General features: G+C 50.0%; 1 protein-coding gene across 1 annotated transcript in view; it reads left to right on the top strand.

Moving 5' to 3' along the window:
- The window catches only part of NDC80 (NDC80 kinetochore complex component), an 11,784-nt gene extending 542 nt beyond the window's left edge, over positions 1–11,242 (top strand). The window contains exons 2-16 of the mRNA XM_010139032.1: positions 145–231; positions 1,043–1,166; positions 1,291–1,463; positions 3,220–3,322; positions 4,070–4,159; positions 5,121–5,214; positions 5,752–5,858; positions 6,277–6,421; positions 6,796–7,001; positions 8,160–8,312; positions 8,569–8,658; positions 9,440–9,532; positions 10,043–10,173; positions 10,696–10,798; positions 11,120–11,242. Of these exons, the coding sequence (XP_010137334.1) occupies positions 145–231; positions 1,043–1,166; positions 1,291–1,463; positions 3,220–3,322; positions 4,070–4,159; positions 5,121–5,214; positions 5,752–5,858; positions 6,277–6,421; positions 6,796–7,001; positions 8,160–8,312; positions 8,569–8,658; positions 9,440–9,532; positions 10,043–10,173; positions 10,696–10,798; positions 11,120–11,242 (1,822 nt within the window). The remainder of the gene's footprint in view (positions 1–144; positions 232–1,042; positions 1,167–1,290; positions 1,464–3,219; positions 3,323–4,069; positions 4,160–5,120; positions 5,215–5,751; positions 5,859–6,276; positions 6,422–6,795; positions 7,002–8,159; positions 8,313–8,568; positions 8,659–9,439; positions 9,533–10,042; positions 10,174–10,695; positions 10,799–11,119) is intronic.
- Positions 11,243–11,799: the final 557 nt, after the last annotated feature.

Genomic DNA, 11,799 nt, shown 5'->3' on the forward strand with positions numbered 1-11,799 from the left:
CTTGTACACCTTCCTGTGGAAGTAGTTCTGGTAACAGATGGCAGCTGACGCGCTGAAGGCTGCTCTCAGACACTGCTGTGGCGTTGCTGCTTGGGCATGTACACCTGTGTCATTGTGTTCTGACTCCTCCTCCCTGTCCCTCAGGAAGGACCGAAGCACGTTTGGGAAGCTGAACATGAGCAAACCTACACCGGCAACCTCGGAGCGGAAAGTCAGCTTTTTCGGGAAGAGGTAACGTGGCTTTTGATCTCAGTCCTGTAAATCAAAACACGCACAGTCCCTCGCGGGTCTGGAGTGCCTCCTGACAGACTTTCGCTCTAGGAAGTAGCGGCTCTGAGGCCCACAGGCCATCAGGTCCACCCTCCTCTGCTGACCCCAAACGGGCTCGCTTCGGGCTACACCGGCAGAACACAAACCCAGCCGGGTGGGCTGGGCTGCCCCGCCCCCACAGCAGGACTCAGCGGCAGGTAGAATGAGCTCTCCAGAAAACACCAGACTCCCTGGGGAGCAGGGAGTGGGGTGACGTGCAATGCAGCGCCTCAGAGCTCCTCGGGACATTTCCCTGTTTAAGGCCCAATCAATCTCCCTAGTGCCTCTGCCTTAGTGTTGTCTTCTCTCTAAGACACAAACCTCCCCAATTTCTGTCATCTTGCAACTTAGCTCGTGGCTTTCCGTGTTCTCCAGCCTTGCAGCTATCTCCTTCCACAAGACCCCACCCTCACAGTGCTCCTTCAATAGTTTAGTCTTTCGTTTCAATCACCTGGGTCATTTGCTTTCTTCATCTTGGGGATTTTTATGCTCTGTAAAGCTTTATTTCTTCCAATAAACTGAAGGAAACGCTCCTCTGGGATGCAATCTCCCACTGTGTACGTCGGTGTGCATCACCCCTTCCAGGGAAAGGTTGTTTCTCGTCACCCTACATAAACCTTCAGGCACCCCTTTGCATAGGAAATGCCAGAGAAACACGAAAATAGCCATTGTTGTGACTCAGTTCTTCTCTACAGGTGCGGCCTCACGCAGTGTATGTCTTTTCTGTTCCCAGAGCCAGCGGGGCCGGGAGTTCTCGCAACAGCCAGTACGGTGTGTTTGGGACGGAGAAGATCAAGGACCCCAGGCCGCTCCACGACAAGGCCTTCATCCAGCAGTGCATCAAGCAGCTCTGTGAGGTACCGGTTCACTCGCTCTGAACACGTGTTACTGGGCACAAAAGCAACTGCCTGAAGTGCTTCTTTCCCAGGGCTTCACCTGGAGGTTTTATTCAGTGGCTCACATGTCGTGTTTCTTCCTCAGTTTCTTGCCGAGAATGGTTATGCCCACAACGTTTCCATGAAATCCCTGCAGTCGCCATCGGTGAAGGACTTCCTGAAAATCTTCACTTTCATCTACGGGTTTCTCTGCCCTTCTTACGAACTGCCTGACTCAAAGTTTGAAGAGGAAATCCCCAGAGTTTTTAAGGAGCTGGGGTAAGATGGTCATTGGTCTGTGGATGCTGCTGGAAGTGTAAAAGCTGAGGGTTCCCAGGGCAGCTGGGAGAGCTGCTTCAGAGGAGACCCTGAAACCGCTGTGCACTGGTGATCTGGATTCATTCTGCTTCACTCTTGGTTTACTCTGACTCTTAAACTACTACACAGCTTGTATTTGCTCTTGCAGAGCTATAGGCACTTGGGAGCTGGCTTGCGACGTTAAAGCTAATTCATTATCTGCATTTGTATTAAACTGTAAAAGACAGCCATGTGGTTTGGACAGACTTCTGGTTTGTTCTGTTAAAACCCAAGAACTAAAAACCAGTTTTAGACTGTGGATCCCATTCATGTAGTTCCAAACCATTTGAATCCTGTAATTTCTCTCATTCCAGATATGAAGCGGGGGGTGGCAATAACAAAACTGACCGCTGAGGTGGGGAAGTAGCTGGGGTTATTACTGCCGATCCTGTCCGGGAAGTGTTTGGAATCGCTGCTGTACTAACTCCTTCCAGGACAGAGAAATCCTCTGCCTGTTGATAGCACTGGTTTTTCAGGCTCATTGAAAAGTGAAGCACGTTTAACTGCTGTAGATTTGAGCCCGAGACAGCATGGAAGCACCAGGGCTCCTGAGATGTAGGTGTAAATCTGTCCAGAGCTCAGTATTTTAACGAAGGTTTGTTTTAACCTGCGGCAGTGGAACCTGCTGACCTAGCTGAGATGCGGGCGAGGAAGCTGCTCTTGAGGTTTTACTCTGCCGCACCACGGGTGTAATCCTGGGCAAAGAGGCGTACCCTGAGAACTCACCTGAAGTTGTGTTGGGCTCCTTTTCCCCCTCCCTCCTCCCACAGTAGCTTCAGAAGGAGAAAGACAATCTGGCTGCTGCCAGGGCAGCACGCGAAGCCAGACAGGAAGGGGTGAAGGGATCTATGAAGGAAGAGTTTGTGGTTCTTTTGTAACAGGCTGTGATTGCTCCTAATCTTTGGATGTGCTAAAAAAGTCCATTTCTTCAGCAGCCACTGGTGGAGGGAGGGGACTGTCCTCCTCAACAGCGCACTGGTGCAGCCTTCCTCCAGCACTGGGTGCAGTGTATGCAGGACATCAGACCGAGAGTGTGTCAGAGGAGGGGGACCAGGATGGTGAAGGGCAAGACTTGTGAGGAGCAGCTGAGGTCACTTGGTTAGTTCAGCCTGGAGAAGAGAAGGCTGAGGGGTGACCTTGTCACCGAGGGGTGACCTCATCACTGTCCACAGCTCCTTCACGGGGCACAGCGAAGCGGGAGGTGCTGATCTCCTCCCACTGGTGACCAGCACACGAGGAAATGGAGTGAGGCTGCGTCACGGGAAGTTCAGGTTGGACACTAGCGAAAGGCTCTTCACTGAGAGGGTGGTCAGTCCCTGGAACAGGATCCCCAGGGACATGGCCAGGGCACCAGCCTGCCAGAGTTCAAGGAGTGTCCGGACAATGCTCTTAGTCGTGTGGCTTAGTCTGAGGAAGTCCTGTGAGAAGCAGCGATTTGGACTCGATGATCCCTATGGGTCCCTTCCAACTTGAGATATTCTGCGACTAACAGAACACAAAACCCCTGACAATGGAATAAAACAGTGCTGTAAGGACCTGGTTTATCTCCCTGCGTACAGCACAGAGCACAGCTGAGGTGGTTCTTCCTCCTGTGCATGATCTACGTGTGAGAATGGGCTGGTTTGTCTTTGCCGCTGCTCTCCACAGCTATCAGAAAGGTCTTTTCTCTTCCCTCCAGGTACCCCTTTCCCTTGTCAAAGAGCTCCATGTACACCGTGGGAGCACCACACACATGGCCGCAGATCGTGGCAGCTCTGGTTTGGTTAATTGATTGCGTCAAGGTAATGCTTGTCTTCTCTACGCCAAATATTTCCACTTTGTGGGCTGGAATGTGACCTTCAATACAGATCTCTTAAATGCTTCCTAAAAACCTTTGACACTTCCGTAGAGAAGGGAGATGTCCTTCCCTGCCACCTGGGAGCTAGCCCTTAGCCTTACCTTTAGTAACTTCTAAACTGAATGTTTAATGTTATGATTTTTTAACTGTGTGCTCTAAGTGTGTGTGAGAAGGGGGGAAATGACCACTTACACGTACATAGAAATGAACAGTCGGTGGATATAATCCTTTATCTTCAGTGAGGATCCCCCTGTGGTACCAGCCTTTCTTCTGCTAGATTTGAAGTGTGGGGATGGAGTTTCCATCAGCAGTGATTCAAGTGTCCTGTGGCTGTTGTACAGAGCGGAGGGGGCTGTGTTTGGGGGGGGTGGTTTGGTTTCCTTTAACAGTGGTGAGTCCCTGCTGCTGCCAGCTCGGCTCTGTGACAAGTTCCCCTGCTGAATGGGGTCCACATGACAGTCCCGTCCTTCCTGCCCCAAAGACACCTCGGCTTAGCTGGGCGGTTTGGCAGTGCTGAATGACCAGTTAACGCCTCTTCACCCGGGCTTTTGGTCAGCCACGTGTGGGTCTTGAGGCAGCACTGCTACCCCCTGCTGCTGGAGTCCCAGCCCAGTGCTGGGTATCAGGACGGTGCCGCTGACGGGGAGGGGTCCTCACGCTTGTCTCTGTGTGTACACTGCTTGCCTTTCAGTTGTATGCTGCCATGAGGGAAAACGCGCCGTCGTTTGAGGATGGACAGAGCTGGGGAGGAGAGACGGAGGACGGAATTGTGCACAACAAGGTACCATAAAAAGTCAGTGGTTTTCAGAGCCGTTCGGCTGAACCCTTTATGCTGTAACAGGGTTGAAATACACGGCCCAAGAATTCTCACTGTAATGATGAGCTCGGTCGAGTTTCACGTGCACAGAGCTCTCTAGGCAGTGCAGGAGCATGGTGTGAAGGCCTGGTCAGCTCGTTTCCTGGGCAGCTGTCAGGGCCACTCTTGGTGGAGGCTGGATGGTACATTCCTTATGCTCGGAGCTGCTGCTGTTCCTGCTCCCCCTTGTGGAGGAGCGGAGTCCTCGTGGTTGTGCACTGCTTTGACAGGGTCTCAGGTACTTTTTTCCTCTGCACTCGAGTCTTCTCCAGCTAACAGCAGTTCGGTGTAAAGACTGTGACCACGCGGTAGATGCAGTGGCTCCTGCTGGTATCTGCTTGGTTTGCCGTGTAAAAACTGGTCATAGTGTTTCCTTTCTGAGCCACAAAAAAGGGTGGCAGCGTAATTCAGGCCCTTCAAAACCCAGCAGCTTTCTTTCCAGTCTCTCCTGGATTACCAGTACTACTCAGATCTGACCCGGTGCTAACACACAGCAGATGTTCAGGAGGGGTTGTGTGATGTGCCAGAACAGTCAATTAGAAAATAGGGGACTGGAACTTTGCACTAAGGTTCCAACCCTGACAGCTGACAAGGGAAAATGCTTTTCACCTGAATGTGTGCTTACACACTGATACGGACATGTACACTGAAAATGGATCCAGGATTCCAGACCTTTCCAGCATGAATTCTAGCTGCCTCCTGCATGGAGGAAACCTGCTGACATTCTGTGTTTAAAGGGACGAAAAATTTGATTTTTTGCAGAAGTGCAGTCAAACCAGTGGAAGGGATTTTGGTGTCTAATTCTGTTGGCTGTACAGATTTTGACTGCCTACGTATTTTCCAGCCCTCTGAGTCATTGAAATGAAACCTTTTGACTTGCTTTCAGCTGTTCATGGACTACTCTGTGAAGTGCTATGAGCTCTTCATGAAGGGGCGAGACACTTTTGAAGAGCTGGATGCAGAAGTGCAGTCAAAACTAAGTAAGTTGTCATGTTTTAATGAAGCATTTAGTGGTGTTACTGGTTCCTCTCCTAGCGTCAGCTTTGCTCAGTGTACAACAGCTGACGTAAGGGCCCAGTGCCTCTCGGTGAGTTCTGTTCTTGTCCTGTGCTGTCACTTGGACAGACAGGGGGTCTGCTCTGCTGTCAGCTGGGCCTGTGTGACCCCGTTGTGTTCCGTGGCTTTCTGACAGAAAAGCAGTGAATGGTTCTTCAGACAAAGCCCATCCCTGCAGATGGTGCTTGCTTCTGTCTGACAAAGCCAACCGCTACAAAAAGCAGAGTCTTGCTGGAGGACGCACAGCTCATGAGTAGAAGTGCAGCTTCTGAAAGTCCACAGACAGTCTGCTCGGGAACCAGAGCGGGGCTGATGGGGCTGGTTGTTTTCTGGGTGGTTCTGTTAGTCTGTGGTTTATGAAGGTCTGCTTAATGGGTTTACTAAAGCACAGATACTCAGTAGCGATGCTGTTCACTGGGACTGGTTTGTAACCACCCCCCTCCTTTTCTTTCCCCACCTAGAGGATTTATTTAATATAGATGAATTCCAGATAGAGGGTCTGGCAGCTGACAACAAGAGACTTCATGAAGAGATTGCGAGACTGGAGAGAGAAAAGGAGAGCGAGCCGGTCAGTGAACGGTGCCTGCATCTGGTTACATGGCGGAGGTGGATTATCTGTTTGTCGTTAGCCAGCAGGGGTACCGATGGTGCATGACAACAATTGGAAAAACACTTCAGTGCTCTGAGAGGTTTTAACTAGGTCCGGTAATCACAGGCTTTGTGCCACTGGAGTACACAGTGTTTGCTGTGGAGTCTGCAGCCACTGCTTGTCTGATATTGCAAGAACTAAGGTACAAATCATCTTTTCAGCCTTTCATTTTAAAGATGATTAACTTAATTCAGCTGTCACAGAGATAAAACTTTATTGAAGTCCTTTCATTTTATACTGCCAAAGTTGACCAATTCCTCTATTGCCTTATCTGGAAGGTAAGATCGTTATTTTGGACAAGTGACAATAGTGACTGTTCTTTCCACTCGTCTCCTAGGACCGTAGAGTAACGCTGCGAAACCTGAAGTCGTCTCTTCAGGCTGATGTCCAGAAGTACCAGGCTTATCTGGCTAATCTGGAGTCTCACGTGGCCATCCTCGATCAGAAACTGGAAGGCGTTAATGAGGAAGTCGAGGCAGCGGGTAAGGCAGCCTCGGTGACAAACAGGACAGTGAAACTAGAAGCAGGTTTCAGGTAACTGTAATCCTCAGCTTCAGGGCAGAGCGAGGCACTTAGTGTGTGATGGTGCTGCAGAGAAACAGTCCCCAGTGGATGGCTAATAGTCCCCAGTGGATGGCACACAAATTTTTTTTTTTTTGGTTTTTAGCTTTTTTTTTCCGAAACAGTCCCCAGTGGATGGCTAATAGTCCCCAGTGGATGGCTAACAGATTTTTTTTTTTTTGGCTTGTAGCTGTTTGTACACCAGAGTAATGACATGCAGATAGTATTTACTCAAAAATACAGAGAGTTGGTTTAAGGTGTTTCACACCAATTCACAAATGCTCTGTGAACCCAGAGATGGAGGTGGAAGCGATGAAGCAGGAGAACGCCCGGCTCCAGCACATCTTTGATAACCAGAAGTACTCGGTTGCGGACATTGAGAGAATCAACCATGAGAGGAATGAGCTGCAGCAAACCATTAACAAGCTGACCAAGGAAGTGGAAGCAGAAGAGCACCAGCTGTGGAATGAAGAGCTGAAATACGCGAGGAACAAAGAGGCGGTAGGTGAAACCCTGCCACGCTGAGTGGTGCCTGTCCATCCTCATCACACCCGGGTTATTGCAGACTTCTTTCCGGAACAGCCCAAAGCAGCAGTGTCTTAGCGGGCTGAAGTGACAAGGATGGCTTCTGTTTGCACCACCTCTGAAAAATGTTTCAGTTTTTTTGCCCTTTTTCTGTTTTGAACATAATGGTGATGTGTTCTCAGTTTTGCCTGCATCATAAGGGATGTGGCTAGAGCATGTGCCACTGTCAGCTCTCCTGTGACAGCATCGACAGCTTTGGTAGCACCAGCTTGGAATGGCTTTGGTAGCACCAGCAATCTCAGGCTGGTGCTCAGGTTTCGCAGCAAGGAAGTAATGCAGAATGAGTGCTTGGAACCAATACCTCCACCTGCATTTAGGGCCAGATTGGTCCCTTGTGGGGAAGCTCTAGTAGGTCTTGAGGCCAAATTCTATTCCCTCAGAGTGAAAATGTGTCGTCCTGTTAGTGCTGGGATTTAAAAGCTGCTGCTCTGCTGGGTGGAGAACTAAAGACAGTTTCAACGACGTTTTGCATCTGGCAGCGTTAAGGCTTTACCAAGCATTTGGCATTAAATTCCTCATATTGCACAAGTATGGGGCACCTAAAACTGAAACGGTGATGCCGATTGGTGTTTGTATATAAATGGCACTCATTAATCAATAAGATTAATGAGTTAATGGAGAGCACTTAAGTGTTGCCTAGAGGTGTGCTCCAGTTGAAGTTTGTTACTGGGATGTGTGGCTGTGCTGTCCCCTGTCAAAGCCCATGAGAGAAGGCACATGAACAAGGCACCTGATCACTGTGTTAGTTATTTGTGTGATTTCCAAGCATGTTTCTCCCTCCCTATCAACTAATCCTCAAAGTTAAGGCAGGTGGGCAGGGAAGGCCCCAGGTGAAACCACTCAGTGTCACCCACAGGCACCAAGAAGCCTTGCTGAGCAAGTGCCAAAAGAACCGTAAACCAGTCCTGATGCTGAGCAGGACTGGCTGCTGGGACACGCTGCAGCGTGACACTGAGTCGTGGCTGCACAGAGCTGCTCGGAAACACATGTAAAGTACTATGGGAAGGCTTTCTGCAAAGCTTTCCACTTGTATCTCCTCTGCTATGACTTCGTTCCTTTCCTCCCCCCGAACAGATCGAAATGCAGCTGGCAGAGTATCACAAACTGGCTCGAAAGCTGAAACTGATCCCAGTGAGTGCTGAGAACTCCAAAGGCCATGACTTCACGATCCAGTTTAATCCAGAGGCAGGACCGAATTGCCTAGTCAAGTACAGAACCCAGATCAAGGTATGTAGAGTCAACGCTCAGCATTTCTGTTACCATGCAGGAGGAGGAGTGTCTTTGGAAATGTTAACCTGTCCAGGACGCTTCACTGGGAAGACGGCGTGGTGCATCGCTGTGACTGCAGCACAGCACGGGACGGGCACGTGTGGGAGGGCACAGCAGCCGAAATCAAAAGGGGCGAGGGAAGGATGTGCTGGGGAACAGCTTGGGCCAAACTACCAGGCTGCACGAGCCAAATCTTCTTGTGTGGGTGTTGCAGGCTCCCCTCATGGAGATCATCAACCAGACGGAGGAGGAGATCCGGAAAGCCACTCAGCGGAAGATGACTTTGGAAGATACTTTGGAGCAGGTCTGTTGGTCAGTGAAGAGGAGGACTGAGATGCGTTGTCTGCTGGTCTCATCTCACCTTTTGCAGGGTGTGGTGGGATGCTTTTGGTCTGGGTGTAGGTTTTTGCGTGTAGGTTGGGGCTTTGTTGGGATTTTTTTTTTTGTTGGGGTGGGGGAGGAAAGCTGTGATTGCTTTTTAGTTATGATAGAACCTAGAAGTCTTTGTGAGAAAGAAGGTCTCCTTCTGTTGGCTGAAACAATGTGCGTTCCCTGCATTGAAGGCAACAGAGCTTACTTATATTTGACCATAAACCTTGGAGCCAGGTGCCCATCCTGGCCTTGTGTGGCTTTGCCTTCACTGACAGGCTGTCATTGGGAACACTCTGAGCTGCGCTGGGTTCAGGGTGGATTGGAAGGAAAGCTCTGCTCCCCGTTCTTCTCCCACTCCCCAGTTCTTCTGCAGAGTGTGGCAGCATGTGCTACGGAACATCTGTCTGGCAGTCCTGGTTGGCTGTCCAGGATTCGTGCCTCTCCTGCCCCTGCACCACTTGCTGAGGAGCCGTGGGAGGGAGGTGCAAGCTCCAATGCTGGGCAAGTGCCCTGCGGCAATAGCCAAAACCCGGGTGTGTTGCCAATGCTGTTCTAGCTGCTTCTCCAAGCCAAGGCTCTGTCCAGGATGCTGTGAAGGCAGCTAATGCCACCCTAGCCTGGCCCAGCTCACGTATCTCTGGGCTACCGTGGGCTGTTTGTGACAGCAAGGATTTATACGCTGGAATTTGTCTTGAATTCTGTTTTCATTCCAGGTGAATGTCATGGTGGTGGACAAAAAAAGCAGCCTGAAAATGCTGAAAGAGGAAGCGGAAAAGCTGGATGATCTTTACCACCAGAAGCTTAAGGTAGAACTTGCTGGTTAATGAGTTTATCGTTAGTGATATCCTTGCCCTTAATATCTGTATTTCGGTTTGCTCTGATCTCTGCCTTTGCCTCCTCCCATCCCTCCCACAAGATTCCCTCATTCTGTCCAGTGTATTTCAGTGCTACCTCACCTGAGCCAGCGTTCGCTTTCCCCTCCAAGAACATGGCCTCACACTTCCGCGGTTCCGGTCAGTCCTGAGCTGCTCCATCCAGTGACAGAATCACATTAATATGCAATTGTAGTAACTAAATTACTGTGTCACGTGGCACATCAGAGTGGCACGTTTAGCTGATGGCGAAATTTAGTTTGGTGTTGTGTGTTTAACTGTGCTTAGTGTCGGCAGTGTCGCTGCCTGTGGTGAGGCCACTACTCACGGTTGTACACAAGGGGAAAAAAGCCATTTCCTTAGTCCAATGTGATTCCATGTTTTTAACCTAGAAACCGGTATTTGCGAGTTACACAACTTTATTTCTATGTTTTGTGTTTGCAGGAGGCAGAAGAGGAAGAGCAAAAATGTGCAAATGAACTGGAGTTGTTGGAGAAGCACAAACAGTTGCTTGAGAGTGGTGTCAATGAAGGCCTCAGCGAAGCCACGAACGAACTGCACGATCTGCAGCGACAGTAAGGCCCAGCACTTCGCACTGTTGGAGAGGTTTATGTGTGTTCAGAACAAAGGCAATTCCCTGAACCCAAATGCAAGGGCCTTTGGGGAGCGGGTGTCCTCCTCAGTACGTCCATTTCACGAATCGCCACTGAAGGTGTTGCTCCTCAACACTTCATATTCTGCTGCAGAACTCCTGATTTTCCACGTAATATTTTTTCACATACATGGTTCTAGTAAGGAAATTAGTTTGTGTCCAGCCTATGTGACACGTACATTTTGCAGCCTGAAGGCTGGAAGGATGATTCTGACTGTTCTGACTCTGAGGATCTTCGTCTTTTTTACTGGTTAGCACAGCACAGTCCTTTTTTTTTTTTTTTTTTTCCTACGTTGAGTGCTAATATACCAGTTATCTTAGTTCAAGTTAATGTTAACAGAAAAAAGAGCTGAACGTGACGATACCTCAGACTTAAAGGGATTGTTTTACCTGTCAGGGACTTCACAGTTACAGATGTGACCTTCTGAGTCTCTTTACTCCGCAGATACCAAGTCGTTATGCAAACCACAACAGAAGAGAGCCGGAAGGCTGGTGACAACCTGAACCGTCTCTTAGAAGTGATTGCTACCCACGTGGTGTCTATAGAGGTAAGCTGAAACTGGGGAGTCAGAGTGAAACCTCCCGAGCATCACCCGCGTGGAAACGAGCACTTCCTCTGCTCCATAAAGCGCCAGCTCTTAAGGGGTCTGTGGTTCTAGTTAAAGCAATCTGCTGGTGAAACCCCAGTGCCAGTCATCAGAATTGCTCCTTACATCTCAGCCTCACCTCCTGCCGGGTTTGGCCTGCTCCTGGCAGGTGTCGTGCAGAGAAACGGCTTCTCCTGGCAGCGATGGCTTGGAATGCTGTGGCAGAGCTGGGATGGCAGAGCCTGCAACAGTGCTGATAAACTGTCTGTAACTCTTCCCTAGAAATACCTGGGTGAGCAGAACGTGAAAACTGACAGGCACTATGAAGAATTCATGTCGGAGGATCTGCTGTCCACCCTGACAGGAGTTGCAGACAGCTACAAAAAGAAGGCGGACAGTCTGTAATTAGCAGAAGGGTGAAGACGAAAGTTTTGTGCGGCTGAAGCTCTGGTGTGGTGCCTCCTGACAGGAGGGTAGGGCCTGTGGTTAGCAGGCACACGGGTCTGACGCATAAGAGAATGTTCACCCACTTCCTTTGCCTTACAGGCACCCACACGTTATTTGTATTTTCTTAACAAAGGCTTTGCTTACGCCTCCCCCTTGCAGTGTATTATAGGTGTTTACAAACAGCTCTGGCACAGCTCCATTCCACTCTGTCTCGATAATCGGACCCTCTGTGCCCTCCCAGGAACTTTAGTCAAGCAGCAGTACAGCTAACCTGTCACAATAACAGGCCAGAGAGGACTTAAGGATGGAACCACAAGCGAGGGAGGGCACTGACACCTGGAAACCCTGCTGCTGATACACGAGTGCAGGATCACTGCCCGAGAGGAGAGCCACGACGGCCGCTCCGTAACACGTAGGTGCTTAGCACATGTCCTCCCCTAGCCTTCCTTCTAGTAGCAAGACCAAGCGTGAATGTCTGCTGGTCGCCGGTTCCCTGTGACGCTGCCCCCAGACCT

This window comes from Buceros rhinoceros, unplaced genomic scaffold, assembly GCF_000710305.1.
Source record: "Buceros rhinoceros silvestris isolate BGI_N320 unplaced genomic scaffold, ASM71030v1 scaffold24816, whole genome shotgun sequence".
Classification (NCBI taxonomy): domain Eukaryota; kingdom Metazoa; phylum Chordata; class Aves; order Bucerotiformes; family Bucerotidae; genus Buceros; species Buceros rhinoceros.